Source organism: Nelumbo lutea, chromosome 6 (assembly GCF_056320005.1).
Source record: "Nelumbo lutea isolate HS-2025 chromosome 6, American lotus-T2T, whole genome shotgun sequence".
Taxonomy (NCBI): Eukaryota; Viridiplantae; Streptophyta; class Magnoliopsida; order Proteales; family Nelumbonaceae; genus Nelumbo; species Nelumbo lutea.
In genome coordinates this window covers 44,798,055-44,825,592 of record NC_142689.1, presented here as the reverse complement: position 1 = coordinate 44,825,592, position 27,538 = coordinate 44,798,055, and the positions used below count along the sequence as shown (strand labels likewise).

General features: G+C 40.3%; 1 protein-coding gene across 2 annotated transcripts in view; it reads right to left on the bottom strand.

Annotated features, from left to right (window-relative positions):
* LOC148848808 (SUN domain-containing protein 2-like) overlaps window positions 1-17,986 on the bottom strand; it is a 40,352-nt gene extending 22,366 nt beyond the window's left edge. For both annotated transcript variants that reach the window (XM_088948199.1, XM_088948201.1), the window contains exons 1-2: window positions 17,772-17,986; window positions 16,565-17,672 (exon numbers count right to left, since the gene is read on the bottom strand). In XM_088948199.1, coding sequence (XP_088804325.1) covers window positions 16,565-17,629 — 1,065 coding nt within the window. In that variant the 5' untranslated portion in view covers window positions 17,630-17,672; window positions 17,772-17,986. The remainder of the gene's footprint in view (window positions 1-16,564; window positions 17,673-17,771) is intronic.
* Window positions 17,987-27,538: the final 9,552 nt, after the last annotated feature.

Sequence of the window (27,538 nt, the reverse complement as noted above, 5' to 3'; positions counted from 1 at the left end):
TTTGATCGGGCCCCAAACATCTCAATGAACCAAAGCAAAAGGACTCAACATACGACTTTCAACTCTAGGACTGAAGGAAACACAACAATGTTTCCCAAACTGACACGACTCACATTGTAACACTGACAAATGACTCAAAGACGGAACTAGTATCTTGAGTGCCTTGAGAGAAGGATGTCCCAGTCGACAATGCCACTGTAGAGGAGTGAGTGAAGTCTGAAGTGCAACTGACGATCCACCACCGTCAAGGTAATACAATCCACCAGCTTCATGCCCCCCACCAATCTTCTTCCCCGTCTTGAGATCTTGAAAAACACAAGAGGAAGGGAAAAAAGTAACAGAGCAGTTAAGAGTCTTGGTTAATTTACTAACAGACATAAGATTGAATGGAAACTTAGGAACATATAGAATAGATGATAAAGAAAGAGATGCCATGTCAACATTGCCAACACCACAGATGGGAGAGGAGGAACCATTGGCAAGGGTAACAGTTTGAGATGTGGAAGTTTCAGAGAGAGAAGAGAACACACCTGGAGTCCCGGTCATGTGATCAGAGGCTCCAGAGTCAATAATCCAATGAGAGGTTTTAGATGACAGGCAAGCTATACCTGAGTGGGCAAGAGTAGCAGTAGTGTGTTGTGAAGTGGACTGAAGGAACCGCTCAGACTCATCACGCGGTACACTCACCATCTCCCTTCCGGAAACAGATGTAGATGTGGAAGGAGTTAGGTCTGCCTGTTGATTATCACTGACATCAACCCCACCAGCAATAGCATGATTGGCCCATTTAGAGGGAGGACGACCATGAAGATCATAACAGAAATTTACGGAATGTCCTTCCCTGCCACAATGGGTACACTTCCTTGTAGAGCTGCCTTTTTCTTTTCCACGGCCTCCCCTTGAGTCACGACCACCACCACGACCAAATACGGAACCACCACGACCTCCTCGGGAGGCATGTGCTCCCCCTTTCGTACCATGTCCACCTCCTCTGGCTGTTACAAAAGCTGATCTATCAGACTGTGTGGGATTCTCTATCTGTCCCAAAGAAATCCTACGGAGCCGAGCAAACACTTCCTCAAGTGTAGGAAGGGTAGAGCCCCCCAATATTTGGGCTCTAACTGGTTCATACTCTGATTTCAACCCCACTAAGAACCTTGTGACATCTAGTTGTTCCCTCTGTTGTTGCTGAACTTTAACATCTGGAGTGAGAGGATGATAGGCATTGAGTTCATTTCTGAGGTTCTTCATACTGGCATAGTACTCTTCTAGGGTTTTATTTCCTTGTTGCAGACCAAAGTACTCCTGATAGAGCTGATATACCCTTGTAGTATTATCTTGCCCAGAATACAGCTTCTTGGCATGTTCTCATATGTCCTTAGCTGTATCTAAGAACATGAAGTTGGCACTTATTTTGGGTTCCATATTGTTCCATAGCCATGTCATGATTTGAGCATCCTCTTGTTCCCAATCATCAAACCCTGGAGAGTCAGCCGGTGGTTTATCTTCTTTCACATGCTTCACTTTTCTCTTTGCCTTGAGAAAAACTTCCACCGACTTGGCCCATGGAACATAGTTCTCACCATTCAGTTTAATTGAGGTCATCTGTACACCTAGATAGTCAGAGGAACCACCACACTAGGTTTCTGATCACTACAGTCATCTCCCATTGCTGCCATGATACTCTTTCAATGCTGCCTCTAATCTGAATTCCCAATCACCAACTAAATGCTACTGTCAAGAGTTTGATGTTCTAGAACCTACAGCAGTCCCTAAACACAATGATAGATGCACACGCCTTTGTTCTTATCCACACCACTACTGATTTCACAAAAAAAACAGACTACACCGACATTAACTCAGCACTTACTAACCACATGTAAGCTCATTTACAACTACTCAACAAAAACTCAACTAGTTTCCTTTTATTATTTTCTTATTTATTAGGGTTTTGTTGTTAGGACTGCTGATGGGCTGTTAGATCTATATTTCTATTATGTAGTAATCAGGGTTATTCTTGTGATAATCCCCTTGTTTTGAACATCCTAATATCTAAGATGAGGGTGCCACCCCTAACACGTTTTTCGCAATCCTTTCTCTTTTCTGCTTTCTTCCTCTCTTTTCTTCTTCCTTTTTCATTCCAGATGGTATCAAAGCAAGCAGGTCTGACTACAAGTATAGCTCAAGTACATCTTTTCTCTCCTCTCTCTCTCTCTCTCTCTCAGGTTTCTCTGGAAAAGATTGTGGTCTTTCAAATCTGAGAAGGACCTGATTGGGTAAGGTTTTCTGTGCTAATTGTTTTTTTCCTTTTTGGTTGTGGAACCAAAAGGGTGATTGTTTGGGTGTTTCACTTGTATCCTTTGATGGATTTCTGAGTGTTTAGAGAGGTGACTCTCAGTATTCCGTATGGTTGTGCTCTGAGATCCAGTCGGCTGTGCTGTAAGCCTTGTTTTTAGATCTCTAGTGTCCAGGCCTATTGGTTTTTATTGTGCTGGTTTGCTTGCACTGGAAGTGCCTTCCTCTTCTTGCAAGATTCAAGACTGTTGCAATGTTTATCCTGTGAAGTTCGACTGTAAGGTTCTTCCTCACTGTTTAGTTTTGACTTGGTAGTGCTTGGAGGTTTCCTGTACTGCTATTTACTTCTTGTGGAAGGTGCAGTGTGTAGTGTATTTGGTTGCTTGCAATGGTACTGTTAATTTGAGAAGAAAAAAAAATAAACAGACCTGGTCACTCTCTTGTTGGTGCTATTATTGTTTGTTGGGTTCAAGGTATTTGTGGAATTGTTACTTGCTACACTTAGACAATGCTAGCTGATGATTAAGCCATATTTGTAATCACTGGAGGTCAGAATATGGTCAGTCCAGGCCCAGGGGCTGAAAGCTGGGATTTCCCTGTTGCTATTACAGTCTTTGATGGACTTAACTATTTGGAGTCATCGAAAAGTGTTAAACTGTATATTGGGTCTAGAGGAAGGCTTGGATACTTGTCCTGTGACATCCCTCAACCCCAAAGAGGCTGGTACAGAATTATTTGATCATGTCTTGGCTTGTAACTTCTATTCACCGGAAGGGAGATTGGGGACCAGGCTAAGGCTACTTTCTCTAAGCAAAGGCACTATGCTCATATTTATCAGCTACAAGCTAAGGCTACTTTCTCTAAGCAATTAGGTATTTATAAGTACATTATTGTTTCATGATCACATTTTGTAAGGTTTTTGTGAATTACTCAAACTAGACATTTATGAGAACTCGTGTTAGTTTAGAATATTCTCCGCCATTGGATAGACTCGGGGAGTTTATCTCATAAGGCTAACAATGGTGTGCTGCCAAATTGGTGGAGCAGCTTGTCTCAATTGGTTAAACCCCAAGCACAGCCAGTGAGTGTTTGGAAGAAGCACTGAATTCGGACCAATTTCCAATTATGCCCTGGACCTTGGAGATAGATGGGCAAAATTGAAAAGCTGCACTTAACCCAAACTTGATTATGATACTACACTAGGTTTTGGACTGAACTGTCTTTAATGTGCCAACTAGTGAGATCCGCTAAGGGTCAAATATTTGGGCATGTTGGGGCAATTTAGGAAATTACCTGAGTGGGTGATCATAGTGATAGGATAGGCCCCGTTTTCAAATAAAGTGAATACCAGAGTTTAAACTCCCTCTAATGGAAACCTAAAACTATCAACAGTGAATTTCAACTATATTTGAAATCTGATTTGCAAAACGTATTTATATACTATATTACTATTTTATGGAAATTGTTTGGAAAAGACTTTAATCTCGGGATCCATCTCAACAGAGAGTGCCACTACATTTTGCAATTAAAGAAGAGGTCCTTCCCTATGAGCAATGTTTTGATGATTATAGGCCAAGAGGTTAGATGTAAGAGACCATTACAGAGTCGATTACCTGATGGGCTTCATCTGAGTCCATTGACGTTGGGTCTTCATAGGGTGGTTGAATCCAATGATCATTTACATGTAAATGTTGGGCCCATCTGAGCACAATCTTCAGGCTTACATGGCCTTGCAATGCATAGAAAAGTGAGCAATTAAAGAAATTGGGCCTAAGGCCCATTACTAATAATGATTAGTTAAGTAAGCAATGACAACTTGACTTGGGGTGAATTTGGGCCATGGATATGGGTATGGTGCAGCCATTATTCTAATAAGGATAAACCTTAATCCAAATCTAATTTGAATTCAAATCCTAGTAGGACTAAGAGAGTGCTCTATATAAGGGAAGAGAAGGATGGGCAAACCATTCTATCCTAAACTCTCTCCAGCTCTCTCTCTCTCTCTCTCACATACACACACTCACACCTCCCTTGCTCCCATAAAACCCTAGTTTGTTCCAGCCCTAGTAGGGACATTTTTCCTTCAGTTCCTAACTATGCTTTTGGAGAAAAACATCAGTCCTAAGAAGGCTGACACTGCTGCATTTGTGGAATTTATGGTCAAAAATTAATTTGGGTTTCAAATCTGGTTCGGTTTAGTGCAAAATCAATCCAAAATTTTCATATTTCAAAATTACTAGGAAACCAATTGCCAGGTTGAGTCCTCCAATTGTAAACAAGGGGAGAAAAGCCTGTCAGGTTACTATTCATCTCTTACCTCCATGTGAAGGGAACTTGACCATTATCAATGTGTTGACTGAATCAGTAGCAAGTATTTGCCTTCTTAGGAAGTCTTAATCCTAGTTATGATCCCATTCGGGTTCAGATTTTAAGGAGCAAGGAACTCACATCCTTCCAAGAAGTGTGCTCATTAGTTCAGTCTAAGGAGAGGAGGATAGCCATGAATCCTCCCGAGGGAGAACAGCAAGTTGCTCTCTTTTCCAAGGGTGGTGGTGCAAATAAAAAGGTGGTGCAAGGAAGAAGTAGAAAAGGAAAAAACATAATCTGATTTGATAATAGTGAGAAAGAAGAGAAGAAGAGATGGGGATAATCCAATAATAATCTGGTCACCCCACTCGTTATCTTACATACTCATAAAAAAGATTGATTACAAAGACTAAAATGCCCTTAATGGGGTGGCTAATGTTCATAACATTAAAACAACTCCAAAAAAATAACATAAACTAATGGGCCTTGAGCCCAATAACATTAACTAATGACCCAATAACACTAACTAATGATTATAGAAAGAAAATCACAAAAGGCTGTTGAAAATAGATGTCACATTCCCAACTTGCGTAGATCATGTTCAAGCCTATTTCTTGCAACTCCTTTAATGAGAAAATCAGCTAACTATAAATCAAATGCAACATATGGTAGGCACACTTCTCCAAATGTCACCCTTTCTCTTATGAAATGTCTGTCCACCTCTAAATGTTTTGTTCTATCATGCTGAACTGGGTTATGAGCAATGTTAATTGCTACTTGATTATCACAATACAACATCATAGGTTCTTCTGCATCAACTCCAATCTCTCCTAATAAGGACCGAACCAAGAGAACCTCTAAAACACCATGAGTCATAGCTCTACATTCAGTTTCTACACTTGACCTGGCTACAATTGTTTGCTTCTTACTCTTCTATGAAATCAAATTACCTCCAACAAGAGTGCAGACTTGTGATGTAGATCTCCTGTCATCTAGGCACCCTGCCCAATTAGCATCTGTGCAAGCTTCCAACTACAAATGCCAATGGTCAGTAAACAATATCCGTTTGCCCGGATGTCCTTTCAGATAAGAAAGAATCACGTCAATGGCTTTCCAATGTTAAACTCGTGGGGCATGCATGTACTAATCAATGTTTAGAGAACTGGACCAGACATAGAACCAAAGAATGGAGAGGTTCAAGGGTTAGAGGTTCAACTAGGGTCAAATTGGAGGTTGAACCATGATGATGTGACATATACTTAAGATAGTGTATGGATGGCAAGTTCATTAATGTTTAAAGCAAATGACTAGGGTTCAATTAAAATACATGTACAATAAAGAGTCGTTAATTAACACAAGTTAAGAGGTCAACAAATGATAATTAGGTTGAACCATGATGATGTGACATATACATACATACATACATATATATATATAATATTTTACAACTTTTAATATACTTAAGATAGTGTATGGATGGCAAGTTCGTTAATGTTTAAAGAAAATGACTAGGGTTCAATTAAAATACATGTACAATAAAGAGTCGTTAATTAACACAAGTTAAGAGATCAACAAATGGTAATTAGGTAATATATGAAAATAAGAAGTCATTGGTTCAAATCTTATTAAATGCATTTTAAAATTTCAATTGGTTAAGGATTCAGGCGGTTTTATGAAATCGGGATTGGTTCACTGGTTTTCTGGTTAAATCGGTCGGTCGGCCAATTCTCATCGGATTTTTAGTACAGTTATTAGGGTAAGACCGAACTAGCCAAGGTCTCAAATCACAGTTCAACCGATCTAACTGGACTATCTGGTCCGGTTCTCTAAACACTAGTACTAACTGACCACACTAATTGCAATAGGAAAGACTCAGACTGGAATTATTGTTATTTGCAAGATCCAAAGAAGACAAATTATGTCACTTGAAAATTATATAGCAAAGAGACAAATGGAGGGATCTATTGAGCAAAAGACCATTAATTTGTGGAAGAAGAAATGTAAAAGTTTGTCCTAAATGCTTGAAAGAGGTGAAAGAAGAGATTTAGCATACATGCAAAGAAAAAAAAATCAATGAAAGAAGACATGATTGGAGGTCAAGAGAGCAGAATTCCAAATTTAGATGATTTTGAAAATATAGTTGAAGATGAAGATGAAGATGAGATGGGGGACAAGAATTAAACATAAAGTGTCATATGGTAACAACCTTGCTATAGTTGTTGGGAGGAATAACTTGTACTAGGACAATTTCTCCATAATAGTTTCTTTCTGACCGTAAACTATTGATGAGTTATGTTATTCATCGTTCGTTTAGGAGGATATTGAGTGGTTTGAACCAGAATACTGATAGGCCCCCAATTAACCTTGCATATGCTAGGAGAAAGAAAGGGCAGCGTAAGCCAGGTCAACAATCAGTTAAGGGGGGAAATGATTAAACACATGGGGCTTGCCAGCTGGGCATTTATAGAGGAAGTCAGAAGGGAATAAGAAGAGTCTTGGGACATTTATAGCTATGTCAGTTATGAATAAGAAGAGTTTTGGGCATTTCTAACTAGGCCAGCTGGGCATTTATAGAGGGAGTCAGTTATGCTGTCAGAAGGGTATAAGAAGGGTCTTTGGGGGATGGGGAGAGGGCAGGTTTTTTTGAGTGAAGAATATCTTGAGTGTTTGGGAGTGCCGGCGGTCTCTCGAAGAACCGACCAACTGTTAATGCTTTCCTCTGAATGAATACCAGTTTCTTTCATTTGAGTTGTGTAATTTTTTGCTGTGTGACTGAGAATTGTGTGTGAAATCTCCAGGACATATTAGTGGTATCAGAGCCCGTCTTTCCTCGGCCATGGTGACAGTTAAGGAAGTGGCATCGCAGGTGGAGGGGTTTGAAGAACGCTTGTCTTCTCTGCATTCTGATTTTCGTTTGGAGATTGATGGCTTATGTAATGATTTTCAGCCTCTCAATCCAGATAAGGTAGCAGCTGGACTTTCGAAGATCTCGTCTCCGGAGAGCTCGATACAATCTCTGGAAGGAGGCGTTCAGGATCTGGTGAGACGTTTTGATTTGTTGCTTCATCAACAAGTCTCTTCTGCTCCTTCGTCTACTACTGACATCGCTCCTCCATTTATCGCATCGAGTCGTGCTTCTGACAAAGGGAAGAGTGCAGCATTTTCGACGTCTTCTTCGACGCCGGTGTCGGAACATACTTCTGATCCACTTCCTCAGAAGTTGGAGTTACCTATTTTTGATGGGGAAAAACCAGACGGCTGGCTTTTTCGTGCGGAGCGCTATTTTGAGATTAATGGATTGCTTCCGGCGGAGCGTCTGCGAGCTACCATTGTCTGTTTAGAAGGCGACGCATTGGCGTGGTATTACTGGGAAGATGGTCGGCGACCTTTTTGAGGTTGGGCAAAATTCAAAGAGCTCCTCCTTGAACGTTTTCGATCGACTTAGGAGGGTAATTTATAGGAGCGGCTCTTCTCGTTACATCAGTCTTCTACTGTTAAGGAATATCGTCGCCAATTCGAGGTGCTCTCCGCTCCCTTACGTAATCTGCCGGAATTAGTCCTTGAGGCAGCATTTGTTAATGGGTTGCGCCCAGATATCCAGGCCGAACTCCGACAGATGGAACCCGTTGGGTTTATCAAGAAAATAGTTGCGGCCCAGAAGATTGAGGATAAGAATCAGGCCCTTTGGGCTTATCAATCAGGTTTATTTCCTCGTTGGCCCACAACATCCCCCTCTGGAGCTCATTTTAATTCACGGGTTTCGCAGGTGACTACTTCTGCTATCACCCGACCTACACGTGCCGCGATTCCTTCTTCTTCATCGGTCCCTATTATTAATCCCCCGCCACCTGCTTTCAAAAAAACGACAGATAAAGAGATGCAGCAGAAGCGTGCAAAGGGTCTATGTTTCCGTTGCGACGAGAAATATAGTCCTGGTCATCGTTGTGCTCAGAAATCACTTCAGGTTTTATGGGTTCAAGATGATGTGGAGGAAGTTGCTTCTGATGTGTCTAATTTGGACAGCACTTCAGTGGACACTGAAATTGCTCCGGCTCCAGATTTAGTTGTGCTTTGTGTTTCGTCTCTTGTGGGCTTGTGTGCGGCTAATTCCCTTAAGGTGCGTGGACGCATTTTGTTGCGTGAGGTGGTCGTATTGATAGACTCGGGTGCATCCCACAATTTTATCTCCGAAACTTTAGTGGAGGAATTGAAATTACCCCGCACTCCTACACACAAGTTTGCAGTTCAGATGGGTAATGGCGATGAGGTGAGAACTTCTGGAGTCTGCCGTCAGGTTTGCCTCAACTTACCTGAATTGGATGTCATTGCTGATTTCTTCCCTTTAAAATTGGTCTCTACGGATGTCATTCTTGGTTTTCATTGGTTAGCATCCCTCGGGGTCTCAGTGATGAATTGGGGTAACATGTCTATGAAGCTCAATTTGGGGGGTGTCCGTGTGAAATTGCAGGGCGACCCTTCTCTCTGTTCTTCTTAGGTGTCTTTGCATGCTATGATGTGTAACTTACAACATGAGGGACAAGGGGTTTTGTTGGAACTAAAACAGTTGTAGGTGGTGAATTCTTCGTTGAACTCTGCCTTGCCTACACCCCTGTCTCTGCCAATTTCCGCTTTACTGAATAAGTTTAAAGATGTTTTTGATATGCCTACGGGTTTACCCCCTACTCGGGTTACAGAGCATGCTATTGTCTTGCATGAGGGCACTTCTCCCATCTCTGTTCGTCCTTACAGATACCCTCGGTTCTAGAAAGATGAAATTGAACGCCTTGTCTCTGAGATGTTGACTGCGCGGGGTATTATTCAGCCAAGTACAAGCCCCTACTCGAGCCTGGTCCTTTTAGTCAAGAAAAAAGACGGAAGCTGGCATTTCTGTGTTGATTACCGATCTCTTAACTGTGCCACGGTTCCGGATAAGTTTCCCATTCCGGTTATTAAAGAACTTCTCGATGAGCTTCATGGTGCTTCTATTTTCAGCAAAATTGATCTTAAATCGGGCTACCATCAAATTCGTGTCCGCAGGGAGGATATTCCCAAGACCGCATTTCACACCCACAAGGGCCATTATGAGTTCCTTGCCATGCCCTTCGGTCTTACCAATGCGCCATCGACTTTTCAGTCGTTAATGAATATTGTTTTCCATGATTTCCTCTGTCGCTTTATGCTGGTGTTTTTTGATGATATTCTAGTTTATAGTGCTTCTAAAGCTGCCCATTTGGATCACCTTCAACAGGTCTTTTCTGTGTTGCGTGCCCATCGTCTCTTTGCTAACTCAAAGAAATGTATCTTTGCTTAGCCTAGCATTGAATACCTAGGTCATATTATCAGTGCGACTGGTGTTTCTGCCGATCCTTCTAAAATCCAGGCCATGGTTAATTGGCCCCAACCATCTTCACTTTCGCGGTTTTCTGGGACTTATGGGCTATTATCGTCGCTTTGTGCGTAACTACAGTAAAATAGCATGGCCATTGACACAACAGCTTAAAAAGGATGCCTTCTCATGGAATGTGGAAACTAAGAATGCCTTTCAGAACTTGAAACGGGCTATGACAACCGTACCTATGTTGGCCCTTCCGGATTTTTCCCAGCCCTTCTTGATCGAGACAGATGCATTTGGTGTGGTCTCTTTGCTAACTCAACAGATCTTTTCTGTGTTGCGTGCCCATCGTCTCTTTGCTAACTCAAAGAAATGTATCTTTGCTTAGCCTAGCATTGAATACCTAGGTCATATTATCAGTGCGACTGGTGTTTCTGCCAATCCTTCTAAAATCCAGGCCATGGTTAATTGGCCCCAACCATCTTCACTTTCGCGATTTTTCTGGGACTTATGGGCTATTATCGTCGTTTTGTGCGTAACTACAGTAAAATAGCATGGCCATTGACACAACAGCTTAAAAAGGATGCCTTCTCATGGAATGTGGAAACTAAGAATGCCTTTCAGAACTTGAAACGGACTATGACGACCGTACCTGTGTTGGCCCTTCCGGATTTTTCCCAGCCCTTCTTGATCGAGACAGATGCATCTGGTGTGGTCTCGGTGCGGAATTAATGCAGAATAATCGTCCTATAGCTTTTTACAGCCACAAGCTTAATCCGTCTGCACAGTCTAAATCTGTTTACGAGCGTGAATTAATGGCTATTGTCTTTGCCATTAAAAAGTGGCGCCCCTATCTTCTTGGTAGACGCTTTATCGTTCGTACCGACCAGCGTAGTCTTAAGTATCTATTGGAGCAACGGGTTGTCGAAGGTGAGCATCATAAGTGGCTCCTTAAACTTATGAATTATGATTTTGAGATTCAGTACAAACCTGGTATTGAAAATGTCGTGGCTGACACTCTCTCCAAAGTTCCGGCTGAAATGCACTTAAATTCTCTTACAGTCCCCATTTTGCTCGACTTTGATGACCTTAAGGAGCAAGTTGATGTTGATTCTTTTCTGGCAAACATTAAAAATGTCATACAGCATGATCTGGCTGCCTATCCTGCCTACTCTTTAGTTGGGGATCACCTTCGTTATCATGGTAAATTGGTTCTGCCTACTTCTTCTCCATTTATTCCCCTCTTACTTAAAGAGTTTCATTCTGGTGTTGTGGGGGGTCACGCCGGTATTCGTCGGACATATCAACGTATAGCAGCTGAATTTTATTGGCAGGGGATAAAACGTTCTGTTCAGGAGTTTGTGCAGACCTGTGATGTGTGTCAATGCAGTAAATATGAAGCCATGTCTCCTGTTGGCCTTTTGCAACCTTTACCCGTTCCTGAATAGATCTGGGTGGATATTGCTATGGACTTTATTGAGGCTCTTCCTAAGTCGAAGGGATTTGATACAATTATGGTGGTGGTCGATCGTCCCTCCAAGTATGCCCATTTCATCCCTCTTAGTCATCATTTCTCAGCTCTCACGGTTGCTCAGGCTTTCTTACACAACATAGTTCGTGATAAAGTTTTTATGAGTTTCTTTTGGGGCGAGCTTTTCACTTTGCAAGGTTCAGAATTGCGTCGTAGTTCAGCTTACCATCCTCAGACGGATGGTCAATCGGAGGTGGTTAATCGCTGTTTAGAAACTTATTTGCACTGCTTTGCGGCTGATTCTCCCTCCTGCTGGTCTTCTTGGTTATCTTGGGCAGAATACAGCTATAATACCTCTTTTCACACTGCTGCTGGCATGACACCTTTCAAGGTGGTTTATGGGCGCGATCCTCCTCCATTAATCCGCTATGAGCTTGGCTCTACGGCTAATGCTAATGTTAAAGTTGTTCTCCTTCAGCGTGACGCTATACTTAGAGAGCTACGTGCTCATCTACATCGTGCACAACAAAAGATGAAAGACTTGGCTGATGCAAACCGACGTGATGTGAATTTTGATGTCGGGGAATTGGTGTCTATGAGAGTGTGACCTTATCGCCAGCAGTCTCTAGCTCGCCAAGTCAATGAAAAACTTGCCCCTCGTTTTTATGGACCATTTGTTATTGTGGAAAGAATTGGCGTTGTCGCTTATAAACTTCAACTTCCTCCAGATGCACGAATTCACCCAGTTTTTCATGTCTCGCAACTCAAAAAGGCGATTGGAAACCATACCTCTTCTCCTGTGATTCCTTCCACTCTGTCTGTTGATATGGAGATGCTAGTGGAACCTGCTATCGTGTGCGGTGTGCGTCCATCCATTATGCCTAGAGCGACTGGTTTGGAAGTGCTTATTCTTGGCAAGACATGCCTGATTTTGAAGATTCTTGGGAGCCTTTTGACTTGCTTCGAGACCGATTTCCTCATTTTAACCTTGAGGACGAGGTTAGACTTTGGGTGGCGGGTAATGATAGGCCCCCAATTAACCTTACATATGCTAGGAGAAAGAAAGGGCAGCGTAAGCCAGGTCAACAATCGGTTAAGGGGGGAAATGATTAAACACATGGGGCTCGCCAGCTGGGCATTTATAGAGGAAGTCAGAAGGGAATAAGAAGAGTCTTGGGACATTTATAGCTATGTCAATTATGAATAAGAAGAGTTTTGGGCATTTATAACTAGGCCAGCTGGGCATTTATAGAGGGAGTCAATTATGCTGTCAAAAGGGTATAAGAAGGGTCTTTGGGGGATGGGGAGAGGGCAGGTTTTTTTGAGTGAAGAATATCTTGAGTGTTTGGGAGAGTCGGCGGTCTCTCGAAGAACCGACCAACTGTTAATGCTTTCCTCTGAATGAATACCAGTTTCTTTCATTTGAGTTGTGTAATTTTTTGCCGTGTGACTGAGAATTGTGTGTGAAATCTCCGGGACATATCAAATACCTGTAAAGAGGGTCATGAGCCATTGTTTCATATGAAGGTTTGGAGCAGCTGCATCGTTTTATCCATCATGGCAATAACACATGTATCTTACAGTTGCTTAACTACTGGCAATTGTTAAGAGAATAAACAAAAATAACCTTGCACGATGGAGGAAAGCGATGAAGATTGAAGGAAAAGATTTCATCTTTGAAGAGATAAGGATCAGAGGCCTGCAGAGCTTGAAGATTAGGGAGGCAAAGAAAGAAGGTATTGAAGTGATCGAGTGGATGCAAAAGTTTGTTTCAGAAGCAAGTTCTAAGGTTGCGTTTGGTTTGAAGGAAAAAGTAGGGAAAGGAAGGGAAAGGTAGGGAAACCTTTACAAACCTTGTATAGGTTTCCCTACCTTTCCCTATCTTTTCCTTCAAGCCAAACATAGCCTAAAGGTAAACAAGTGAACTTTAAGGAATTCAACTTAGATGGAAGAAAGAGATATGAGCTGGAATGTAGAAAGAATGCAAAAGGATGCTACATAACTCTGCAGGAATTCTTTGGAGGAAGAAAGAAGCAGTTAGTTTGCTTCCCAGAAGGTAGAAGGGGTAATGGATGGAAGGTAGTGGCAGAGGTACTGAGTGATTTTACTCAACAGCTGAAAACAGAACAAATAGAGACTATGGCAAAGGAAAAGAAAGTGGGTAAACAAAAGAGAGGAAGAATCCATTGATAGGAAATGGATGATTGCAGAAAAAGGAAAAAGAAACTGTAAACTGGTAGAAACAGCAGGAAAGGAGGATTGGGGGAAGAAATTTGTGGTGGGAACTTCAAGCCCACCAAAGGATTGGAGGGGTATTGCGCAGGCAATACTCAGAGAATTAAACCTGCCAAAGCCGATGGTGATTACAGCTTATGAATCTTGTAAAGATCTGATAGATCTGGTGAAGCTGAAGTAGAGATCTCAGCTTTAAATATTCATTTATAGGCTGGTGCTGCCACAGTCTTGAAATGGAGTCCTCTCTCTAACACCAAAAGTTTTTGAGGTAGAGGACATCGTAATAGTCAGATTGCTTGGGTTACCTTTCAATCTCTGGAAGGAGGAAGTATTACAGTCAATAGCTATAATCTATGATGCAAGATTAGATGGTGTATTTGATTTTGATCTCCATTCAGTTGCATTGAAGCTAGGCAGAGTTAAACCCAGTGACATTCCAAGGAAGATAGAGGTTGTTTCAGATAGTATACCCTGTTTGGCCTGCTACTTTCATTGAAGCCCAGCTATGGAAGGAGAGGCGAAGGGAGGAAGACAAAGGGACAGAACAGGCTTGTTTATGTGGGTCACAAGGCAGAGAAGTTACTACAAAAGAGGCTAAGTCAACTGAGGAAACCAAGAAAAAAGAGAATAACATAAAGACTTGGGGAAAGTCTGCATGGCATGTGGATTTGGAAGAGCATTATGAAGAAGTTTCACTTTTTAGTGGCTAACATAACAGAATGAAGAGTAGGGTTCAGCAACACCATTCAATTTTGGAAGGATGATTGGTTGGGAATTGGAAAACTATGTGATATGTCCAAGACTTTATAATCTAAGTGAAAGGAATATTGCAATACACAATGTTATGAATTAAGACAGTGTATTGTGGTTTGGGCTCCAAAGTTTAGAAGACCATTGCTAGATAGAAAGGTGCAAGAATGCATTCAACTGCTGTCCAGGTTACAAGACGCAGAGATTAATGTTAACAGTTCAGATGAGAGATGGTGTAAAGAGTGTAGGAATGGAAGATTTACAGTGAAATCATTTTACAAGACATCATCGAGAAATCATGTTGAAAGGTCAGAGATTAAAGGTGTTTGGGGAAACCCAGTCCCTCCAAGAGTAGAGGCCTTGGCTGATTTCTCTAGATAACATCCTAACACAAAATCACATCAAGAGAAAAGGCCTCCAACTAGCCAGCAAATGTGTGCTTTGTGAGTCAAAGGAAGAGGATGCTCTTCATCTTTGTTATGGATGTAAATTCTCAGACTCTGTTTGGGGTTTCCTCTTCGTCTCTTTGATAAATCCATCTGGTCTCCAAGATCACCTAGAGAAATCTACACGTGCTGGCCTACTTTGCAAGGAAGTAACAAAGCTAAAATCTTCTGGAATTGTATTCCTTTTGCTGTTTATTTGGAACTATGGAAAGAAAGGAATAGAATGATCTTTTAAGGAAAAGCTTGTGAGAGAATGATTCAACAAGGAAAACTAATCTGTTGATGCCCTTTTTTACCTATCTTGCATAGAGAAAGGGAAAAGAAGTAGACAGGGTTAGTTCGAGGAAACCCAAAAGCCTCTTTCAATCTCTTCTCCACATGAAGCCATACTCTATTGCCACCATCAAAACACATTTCCTAAAGCTTGGTTCAAACTTCAAACCATTTGCCTTCTCTGGAGCATAGAAGCATTCCTTGAAGAATCATCAGAACCCTTTCCCAGAGCATTATAGGTATAAGAGAAAACAGATGGTTTTGCAATGTTCTCTTACCCCAACCATTAGCCAGGCTATGGGTGTCAATAACTCAAGGCAACGCCTAGATGGGCAACTATGTGATGCCTAGGTGACAAGTTGTTTTCAAGAGGACACCTTTACATCACACCTTATTTTTTGCATATATGTTCAGCACCTTCTTAAGGAAAAGGGAAAAACAACCATATGTTGTATGGCATGTTATTTTTATTTGTCCTTTAGGATATATAATATCATATGGAATATGTAATAGTATGGTGTTAATTATTTATTTTCTTGGATTCTTGCTGCAATGGCCCCTTGCTTAGATTCAATGTACAGTTAGTCTGTCTTATTTGCATAGATTCAATGTGCCGTAATACTGGATTTCTTGGATGTACCATGCCATTGACTTGTTGCTTTGCTTATTTGTTCAGATTCTTGCTACATGAAAATGCACAATTTAAATGTTATCCTACTTTAAAGATGGAATTGATTATTTGATTATATTAAATGGAATATTGAGACTTCTGATTAAAAGTGTATACTGATATTGCCTTATGAAATTAATGATTCAGTGTGTCTTTATATGCAAAACTTATTATATTGACTTCCGTCTAGTACTTGCCATTACAAAATAATAAGAAATTGAAAATATGGCACAAGACAACATGGACCATACCCAATAAATTATACTTCATATTTCTAAAAGAACCACACCCTAACCAGCACCAAGGTGTAGATTTAAGCACTCAGGTAACAAGGTGGTATCCCATCACGTAGTCAGACCTTGTCGCCTTGATAACTATGCTTATGACAAGCAATCAATCTGGTGGGATGACTACCATTCTTAGGAAGCAACCACATATTGAGTTTCATTGTTTAGTAATAACATCAGTTACTGGATGCATGAAACTTGATTGTCCATTGGGAATTCATGTTATTTCACTTCAAAACAATTGTTGACTACTCTTAATAGGAACTACTACAATTAGGGAACATCTATGTTATAACAGAAAGACAGAAGAGTGGGAGGCAAAGGGTCATCTAAAATATCAATAATCATGACCAATAGATTATTTTACTTCCCACATCATGACCAATGTTGAAAATGCTTCATACACAATTTTGTTGAGTATACATGTAATCCAGAAATTGTGAAATGTATGCAAAAGAAATAAACAGTACATAAACCTAGTGAGAACATAAGTATCACCTTAGTAACATGCTCCAAAGTAACTGCCTCTGGTACAATCACTGTCCTCAGCTTGATCTCAACAAAACCCTTGCTTCCTGCCAAAGGAAAACAATGACCAGGCTCTCCGAAACTGGGTTGCAACATTTTTTGTGCATCACTATGAACCCTATTTCGTCCTGTAGCCAAAAACCAACTTCTACCACTGCCAGGGATGTAAGGCTCCGAATGCCTGACCACCATTCCCCCACCAGAAGCCAATGCATAATCCACTCTGGCAAGTCCATCCGCTGCATGCTTTTCAACCTCTTTCCTGACTATCTCCCTTGCAATAGCCTTAATCTCATCCAAGCTCCATTGCCTATCACTTTCCTTAAGGCTATTACTCTTCTTCAACTCATCAGCAAATTTATGGAAATCCTCCTTTGGAAAGAAATCAGTACCCCTCAACTCTTGCAAAGATGAATCCAATCTATCAGTTCTATCCTCCAATTTCTTCACCTCCCCTTCAAGCAAACTGCCCTTCTCTTCAACCTTACTTATCTTCTTATCCAACACATCCACCTGAACCTGCATCATATTTGTCGTTGTCTTCACAAATTCTTCAACTTCTGCTACCCGCCCTTCAAAATCCAATGCTCCCGCCTGAGGTATACCACTATTTTCATTTTTAAGAGCCAATTTCCTAATCATCTGAACCAACCCCAATAGAACAAGCAGAAGCACGAAATTCTTCGTGAAAATACTAACTACAGTCATCCATCTGGGCTTCTCAGGTTTCAAAACAACCTTCCTAGTACGCCTTGGTGAAACCGTTGAATTCACCAAATTCCTCTTCGACTGCAACAGATCCTTCGGCTTCTCAAGAACCGTCTCTCCCCTAATGGAATGACTCAAATCCTTTCCATTCCCACCCTTCTCATCACCCGTTTCAGAAACTGCCCCTTCTGCGACCATTTCAATGCCGGATTTCTTCTCGGTGACAACAACTGCTCTCCTCCTTGCATTTGGCTTAGAAGCCAAAGCCAGAGAAGGGCTGTTGCTGACCGCTGGATTTGCAGCAATCGCAACAGTCGAAGCAGACATTCTTCAACCTTAATCTTGCCTTACAAGACCAGATTTGAAAATCCTAAGCAGAAAATTGAAAACCCAAAAATGAAAATCAAGAAAATAAGAGAACTCAATAAAGCGATCTAAAGAATGGTGTAGAGAATAAAGGGAGAAGTACCAGAGAGAATATCTGAGATTCTGGTACGATGGCAAAGCTTGTAAATTTTCGTATATGTTTGGCTATTTGGATTTAGCAACGAAGAAGAAGAACGGAGAACATGAATTCGCATAGCGCGCCCCAAAAACAGCCCTACGTTACATCCCAACCGTGTAACAAATGCGGGAGATGTGCATATGGGGCGCACCCCGTCGGGGGGCCGGCCGGCCGGGGACAGATGTGAACTCGGACAACATGTCACTTAAATTGCAAACCCCTTTTTTATTTCAACTATAGGCATGACCCCGTACTAATGATCTGAATTATTTCATTTTTTTTAAATATATTTTATACTAAAAATTTCGAACCATATTTGTGATAGTTTTAAAATATTCTTATTCCGTTGGGCATGGATGTATTAATTTAAATATTTTGAAAAAATGTTTCGAATTTTGAATTTTATTCGAAAATGTAACTAACTAATTTTAAAATATTGTTTTCTGAAAAATTAGAGCTGCACGTGTCAGAATGGAAGAGGCTTCAGCCTCACTACCTTCCTTTAATATATAGATAATAGATTTTAAAATTTGCTAAGGGTCCACTCTCAACCGGACATATATATACTAGTCAAGAACCATGTGATGCACGGGTTTTATTTATAAGCAAAATTGAAGATATAGCTCTATAACATTTTCAATTAAATGGTATCCATCTAAGTTCAATTCAAGAATTATTTTTTGGGGTTATGTCTAGTTTAATCAATCACAATCTAAGTTGTGCTTTATTGAGAGTGGCCAATCTCTAATTCTCTAGATAAATTTGTATTATTTTTTTGTATCTTAATGTTAATTTTTATTAATTTTTTTGAAAGGAATTTTTATTAATTTTTTTGGTTTATATTATTTTTAAGTAAGACTATAAAAAAGCATCCTATTATGACAATTCTATAAACCACCTTTAAGTTTTGACTATAGCAAAGGCCTCCCCTATAGTTATGAGAAAAAAAAAAGTGTAAATACCTCCTTTTCACTTGGCCTTTCAGTAACAAAGACATTGAAATTACCAAAATACCCTTATCATTATTAATGCACTATCATACATAATTTAAAGTTTCAAGTTTACTCTCAGTGATTTATTTTGCCAAACAACTTTCAAAGAATAATTCTCCATACTCTTCTTGGACAAAGTAAGGTAAAAAGGCTAAAGTGAAGTAAAATTAATGCATTACATTAACATTTTTTAATTTATTTGCACATTTTTTCAAAACAATAAGGGAGGTTTTTGTTAAAGTCGAAACATTGGGGAGATTCATAGGATTCTTAGAAAACCCAACGAGGTTTTTATAATTTATCTTATTTTTAAATGGAATTTAAATTGATTTTAAAATAATTAAACTATATTTAACATTAATGTTTTTTATTAATCTTTTAAATTAGTAAAAGTTGAATTTATTTAAGTATATTATGTTTTTATTAAATTTAAATTTCTTATGAAATTTAATTAACTATATAAATTTTTATTTTTTAGTGGAACTTAAGATGGTTTTAAATTAATAAAATTCAATTATAAAACTAATACTTGTTTGATAATTTTGTATTAGTTTTATATTAATTTTAAGTTGATATTAATTTTTACTTTATCTTGTTCTTTTTATTATATTAATAAAATATTTTTATCAATAACAATAATTAATAATTACTTTTTAATTTAAGTAACTTACTAAATTATTTTTATTACGGTTAATTAATTTTTATTATTTTTAAATGGAATATAAATGGATATAATTTTAAATGGAAGTAGATTATTTAGCGCAATAATGTATCTATCATTGAATATCTTAATTTCAATATAATTAATGTTTACTAATAATTATAGTTTAATGCAAATATATCTAATATAATTAGGGTTAAATTGAAATGGATATATATAAATAAAGTTAATGTATTTATATACAATTTAATGGAGTAATAGAGATGAGAAAGAATTAGTGGAATGAGTTATTGAAGGAGAGAGTTAATGGCATAATTAATAAGGAGAGATTATTAAAAGAGTGACAAAGAGGGGAGAGAAAGAGAGAGTTAATGGTGTATTAATAAGTGTTAAAAACCACAAAGCAGGGAAGTGCTAGCTTGGCACATTCCATTTTAATATATAGATGTAGAAGAGCATGAAAATGGCTTAAATTCTAGGGATGTATCAGACTTGTTCATGGGCTGCCCCAGCATAGCCCGTTCTACATCAAGTTTGGACAAAGTTTCAAGTCCACGAGTTCGCACTTGAGCTCTAAACATCATGTCTGATTAGTTTTCAAGCGAGGCTCGTGCTTTTCTAAATAAAGCTTGGCTTAAGCTTGAGCTATAGCTCAATAGTACTATATATAAATATATAGTAAGCATGGTCAAGATTCATTGCACAAATTTTAATCAAAATATATCCATTAATAATAGATCACTGTTACATCATACTATTCAAAATATATCAATATATCATAACTTCATCACAAGACTCCAAATACTTTACAAGATATCAACTATTACAAAGACTCTAAAGTCACAGTTGAAACTCATCACATAAGATTTTCAGGGTTAAATATGCATACAACGAATATAAGATACATTGTGTTCTAAATACAACACATCTTTTATACGACAATTGTCTTTCCAAAATATGTAACATGTTTATTTACACAAAGCAACATTACATATCTTTTTACAGTGCTACTCAAAGTACGGTTTCAACTAGTGGCCATTCACGGTTTCATCTTCTTCCCTAGTGTCTACGGTTTTCAATACATAATAGCCCGATGAGTGAGCTTCCTGGGTTACATATGGTTCGACCAATTAGAAGCAAATTTTTCGGTAGATTTTCCTTGTCTAACATGGAACATTGTTTTATGTCTCCCTCTCTAAATTTTCTGGGCTTCACTAATTTGTTATTGCGGCCAAGGCTTGTTTGTACTTGATTTGTCTCTGTAATGCCTTTTCTCTTTCTTCATCGATATATTCTAGCCTATCGTTGAGCAACTGATCCATGTCCTCTATTTGGAACCATTTTCCCATTGCAAAGGCTACCAGGCGGAGATTATCTGTATTTCTGCCAGTAGCACTACTTCTTGACCATATACCAGGGAGCAAGGTGTTGCTTGTGTACTTTTTCTAATCATCGTGCAATAAGTCCAAAGAGTCTCTAACAATTTTTCTAACCAGTCCTTTTGGTTGTCTACCACCATCTTGCTCAACATTCTTAACAACATTTTGATTGTTGCCTCTGCCTACTCGTTCCCCTGTGGGTAATAAGTCATAGACATGCCCAGTCTCACCCAGCGTTGTCCCAACAAGTCTCAGACCTCTTGATTCTTTATGGATAGGCCATTGTCTATCAAAAATCTCATTGGGACCCCAAACCGATGGACTATGTGTTGCTTGAGAAAGTTTGCAATGTTTTCTGCACATATCCTTCATAAGGGTATGGCCTCCGCCCACTTAGTGAAATAATTTGTGGCCACTATGATAAAGCAATATCCCGGGGACGGTGAATGAATTTTGCCTATTAAGTTTACTCCCCAAGTGTGGAAAGGCCAAGGTGTGATGATAGGGTAGAAGTCATTAGCACATATCTTCTCAGTATGCACTCGGCACTTATGGCACCTTCGCACATGCTTCTAGGTGTCCTCTACCATGGTAGGCCAATAGAAACCTAGGTGTAGGATGTGGTTGTACAAGGCCATTTGTCCTTGGTGTGGGGCTGGTTCAGAGTTGTGGGTAGCCTCTAAGATCTCCTCTATCTCTCTACTGACTAGGCATCGCAAAGGTGTCCCAATATGAGACTTCCTGTATAACACTCCGTCCTGAAGGTAGAATCTCTTGGCACTTGCTAGGAGTTTTCTCCTCATTGTTGGGTCGACTGGTATGGTTTTACTCTCCAAGTAATCAGCATGCATGTTTCTTAGTCTACTTCACCTATCACAAGGCACTCTCCCATATATGCTTCTGGAATACACCAACCTCTGCAATCTCCTATACAGTGTGCTTGTTGTATCTCCACAATAAGCCTTGTGAGCTTTGTCCAGGACCACTTCTGCTTCCTTAGGCCCTAAACACCTTGTCCTAACCCCGTCTACTAGCCTATGGTATAGTACCCCATTCACCAATTGAAACATTAAAACTATCTTGCTATCCTACATTGCCATTGTTGTGTTGTTCAGCTTCTGTATTATGGCATGTCTCTAATCATCTGTTGCGATTTCGTCCTTCTTCTCTACCTAGTATCCCAGTTTATTGGTTGAGGGTTCACAATGTGTTTGAATGGTAATACTAATAGGGTTCTCACTGAGTTGGATTTTCGACCCCAAGGTGGCTAGTGCGTCAGCATATTTGTTCTTGGCCCTATTCTGGTGTTCATATGTTACCTCTATGTCTCTTGTTAGCCTTTGGATTAAGGTCCTATACGACAAGATTGCCAATTCCTTGACTATAGTACTACCATCCATCTATCCGATCACCAGCTTCGAGTCTCCTACCAATTTAACCTTCTAATCCCTAGAGTCTCTCGCCTCGGTCAATCCTAGTACCAAGGCTTCATATTTTGCTATATTGTGGAAGCAAGGGAACTGTAAGTTGAACAAATAGGCCGAGGTGTCGTAGATGAGCGAGGTCAATGTGATTCCAGCCCCAACAGAGGTGTTAGTGCTACTTCCATAAGAGGTCAGCGTCCACTCCCCATCTTTGACTACTATGATAATAGGCAGTGTTAGACAGTTTTGTATGCCCTTAGCTTCAATCAAAATTGATGTACTTTATGAGTTTATTGTAAATGAATAAAAGTGCATATTTGATTCATGTTCCCTTGGTATGTTTCTGTGTAATACCCTTAAATTGGACACTTATTGAGACTCGTGTTAGTTTAGAAAGTTCACAGTCAGTGGGTCGGTCTAGGGAGATCTATCCTGACAAGGCTGACACTGTGGTGCCATCAAGTCGGTTGAGGTGGCTTGTCTTAACTACCGGGGTGAGACCCCAGGCACATACAGTGTGGGATTAATTGAATCTTTGAACTGGACCAGATTTCTAGTATTGCCCTGGACCTTGGAGATTGATGGGCAAAACTGGAAAGTTACACCCGACCCCTAGACTCGATTATGATACTGCACTAGGTGTCGGATCGGGGTGTCTTTGATGTACCAATCAGTGAGATCCTTAGCGAGGGTCAAAACCTGGGTATGTTGGGACAATCCGAGAATTCATCTGAGTGGGTGATCATAGTGACAGGATCAGCCCCTTTGTCGGACAAAGGTAATGATCGGGGATGCGCTCTCACTGTTGGAAACCAAGACTGCCGGCAGCCGATTTAAACCGTTGAAATTTGTTTTGCAAAATATATTTTATATGAGATATAAAAGTATATATATTATGGTTTCTAAAATGTTTGCAAAAGGTTTTAATTCCCGGGATCCATATAAGTGGAGAGTGCAACACTGTTCCTTGCAGCCGAGGGAGAGGTCCTTTCTTGTCGGGCAGTGTATGATCATTAAGGGCTGAGAGGTTAAGTGTAAGACCATTGAGGATAATACCTGATGGGCTAATCTTGCATCTGCCCATAGTCCCTGGGTGTTACAAGGTGGCTTGGCCCAGGGACCACTTAGGGTAAGTGTTAGGCCCATAGAGCCCATTTGATGGGTTTTAGGGGGTGCACTGTCTTTAACAGTGTATTCGACCAGGCCTTGTAACAAAGGCTGGGCCGAACCCATGTGGCTGATGTGTAGATCAATGCTTGGGTCCCACGCCATACAAGGAAGCCCAACTAGGCAGCAGATAGGAAGGTTAAGTGAGCACATAAGCTTAATGGGCCTAAAGCCCATTTCGAACTGGGCTATTTATTTAGTTAATTAAAGGGGCGAATTCTGAGATGGATTAGCAAATAGGATAGGGTCTTAATCCTATCCACTCTGAGAGTCCAGATCTGAATGTGATTCAGATCTAGAAACCTCCTAATGAGATTAGGATAAAGCTAATCTAATCTGTAGATAAGATAAGGGTTTATCCTTATCACTAGAAGAGAAGGTTGATCCAAATATGATTTGGATAAGCACCTCCTAATGGGATTAGGAGCTGATCTTTTAAGTTAACAAAAAGAAGGAGGGTGTAGCAGCCTTGAGAGAGACCAACAAGAAACACATCAGATCCTCTTTAGTGCTGAAATTAAGAAGAGAGAATTCTGCAGCCTGCGAATACTCTCTTGCCGCCTCCCTGCTCTTGTCGCCCTGTTTGCTAGTTCGATCTCCAGCTGTGGGAGAAGTCAAGATTGGATCTTGACATCAGTTCTTTGAGAAAGGATTGAAAAGGAAGCTGTGCTCATGTTCCATTCTACTGTTTCTTGCGAAGGACAGAGTTCTTGGGGAAGAACACTGCTGATTCTGCTCCATCCTACACTGTGCCATCTTCAGTGGGAGCAGTCTTTGGATCCTTCCTTGGGCGTGAACACCTTCGTTGGGAGATATTACTTCTCCGTATCAGGTATTATTCTCTTCCATTCCTTTTGGTTCATATCTAGTTCAATTTAAGGTTCAAGATTTATCCTTGAAAATATGATTTTCTTAATAGGGAATGTGATTCCCAGTTGAAGGGAGAAGAATTTTTTTTGAAATTCACCCCTTATTCCGCAATCCTAGTACCAAGGCTTCATATTTTGCTATATTGTGGAAGCAAGGGAACTGTAATTTGAACAAATAGGCTGAGGTGTCGTAGATGAGCGAGGTCAATGTGATTCCAGCCCCAACAGAGGTGTTAGTGCTACTTCCATAAGAGGTCAATGTCCACTCCCCATCTTCGACTACTATGATAATAGGCAGTTCTCCGGGCACTTCTTTGGAAATAGGGAAACTATTGTCGGTGGGGAAGGCGGCTAAGAGATCCGCTACTTCTTACCACTTTATGGCTCGTGATTGGGTATACTCAGTTGTGTACTCACTAAGTTGCATCATCCACTTAACCAGTCTCCCAGAAAGAGGAGGCCTATTTATGAGGTGCGATTAACTTCACCTTCTGACCTAGGATGTAGTGCCTAAACTTTTGCACAGCAAATACCAGTGCCAAACACTACTACTCCATATGGGAATAGTTCCTTTCAGTTGGCTTCAGGGTCCTACTGGAATAGTAAATTGGGCATTCACCACCTTCATCGTTATCTTGGGCCAACGAACATCCTACAGCTTTAGAGTTTGATGTGATGTACACCTTAAACTCTTGGCCATTTTTGGGTGGTGATATGGTTGGGGCCTTAGCTAGGGTGTCTTTCAACTATTTGAACACCTTCTAGTGCTCTGTTGTCCATTTAAACTCTGTAGACTTCTTGGTTAACTTCATCAGAGGTGTTGCCGCATACACAAGACTAGAGATGAACCTCCCAAGGTATGAAACTTTTTCTAGGAAGGTCTTCAATTGGGACTCATTGCTTGGAGGTGGTAATCCTAAGACTACTTTTACCTTGTCTTCATCCTGGTGAATTCCGGTTTGGTCCACTCTGTACCTTAGAAACTTTCCAAATTGCACTCCGAATGCACACTTTAAGGGGTTACGCCTCAGGTTGAAAGTTCTGCACCGGTTAAACACTTTCCTCAATACCTCAGGGTGATCTTCCTGTTTCTTCACCTTGACTAATATGTCATCCACATAACATTCAATTTCCTTATGCATCATGTCATGGAAGATGCTTGTCATCGCTCTCTGATATGTGGCCCCAACATTCTTCAGGCCAAAAGGCATCATCTTGTAGTAGAAGTTCCCAATAGCTGTCCTAAAGGCTGTATGAGGTGCATTTGTAAGGTCCATAATGATTTGGTTATATCCACTGTAGGCATCTAAGAAGGAGAAGAGGTGGTTCCCTACTATTGAGTCTATCAGGATATCCATGTTTGGTAGGGGAAACTCGTCCATGGGGTAGGCTCTATGTAAGTCCCTAAAGTCAATGCAACACCTATGGCAGGGGTGAAAGGAGTTAGTTCACAATATTATTCTTAGAACTTAACTAGGTAGCTAGACTTTAGATACTAACCTAAGTTGCCCATTCTTCTTCTTGATTGGGACTATATTGGCCAGCCATTGCGGGTGCGCTATGGGTTTGATGAACCCCACTTTTAGAAGTCATTTTACCTCTTCCTTGATTTTTAGGTTGCTTCATAGGTCTAAACTTTGGATCTATGCACAGGGAGTATCTGACAAGGGCCATGTCTAAGCCTGGCATTTGGTCATACGACCAAGTGAAGACATCTTGGAATTCTGTGAGATGGCACATAGATTAGTCTATTTTCCTTTAAACAAGTCCTAATGTTATTGCGATAAGGAAAGGTTTTTACCTTTCAGTAATGCGATCAACTTCTCTATGTCTTCCAGTCCTATTTTGGTTGATATATACCATGGCCTTTTTTTGTCCCTTCTGCGACCATGTTGATTTCCTCTAATGGTTCTTCCACTGCATCGATGGAATCTCGCATATGCCTAGGAGGTGCTTGAACCTCATGCAATACTTTATGGTTTCTTCTTTCTTCTCTTGTTATCGCAAGTGAATTTTAGCGTTCCTAATTTTGATCCTTATTTATGTGCTTAGTATATTTTTAGTATCGTACCTTTGGTATTTGTGGTACTTGTTGAGGTTGTAAAGTGTCCTTCTACGATGAGATCATCGCAATGTCCCTTTGTGGAGATGGTCCGGTGAAATAGTTTTGGTTGAAATATTGTTTTGTAGACATAGTTTCATTAAGAGAAAGTTGCAAATGTTCTATTCAAAGTACATGATTTGAAGATGATCTTAGATACACTCATATGGCAATATATATATATATATATATATATATATATATAGACTAAGCCTTTTGGTGATAATAATTTTTATTCTAGGAAACACAGCACAAATGTCAGAGGATGAATTATAACTTGCAATTAAACATAAAGTCATACCTCAGGTATGGCCTTTTTGGTTGCCGACAATTCGCCATCTTCGTAATTCGTGACGATGGTGTAGTAGCTTTTTCCATTGTCGTCAATCACCCGCACACACCTAGTCCTTTTCTTCCTCTCTAGCATGGTCAAGGGTTCATTCGTAAGGTTCGCCAACTTCACTCTCTCCACCATGGCTATCCTTGTCTCTCCTTCATTAGCTAGCTCGGTATAGTAAATCACATCTTGCAGGTGGGCCTCAGACGCCCCTTGTGCTTGGATTTTATACATTGGTGGTACTTTGATGGAACTAGAGCCAGACCATGTATTAGTGGCCGCCCTAGCAAAGTGTGATAAGCGGTCCCCCCCTGAGATAACTTGAAATTCCTACATGATGGAAAACGGTACTATCGCGACTTGCGGCTCGGTGGATGCTTCTGTGAGAGGCGCTTTGCCATTGAAGTCTATCACTTCCATGGGTAAACCTTTAATCATCTCCTTCTAAATATTCATCAACTTTAGCATGTGGATGGATATCAGGTTTATAGAGCTCCCTGGGTCAACCATGGACCTTTTCATCTCGAAACTTCCCACCTTTTGTTGTAATGTACAGAGGCTGGTTTTGGTGGGGGTCAGTGGCCAACATGTCATTCTGTGTAAATTCCACGCTGGTCCGGTCGGACTGGTGTGGTTCCAATGGCCTTCTGAACGTTTCTGCAAATGCTCTGATGGTCAACCTCCTCGTTGAGGCACTAGCTCCCTATTTGCTGAAAAATTGTTGGAGCTCTAGGCTTTGTTCAAACCTTTCTATCAACATATCCGGATGATACTGGCCCAGTGCTTTGACTATGTTAATAC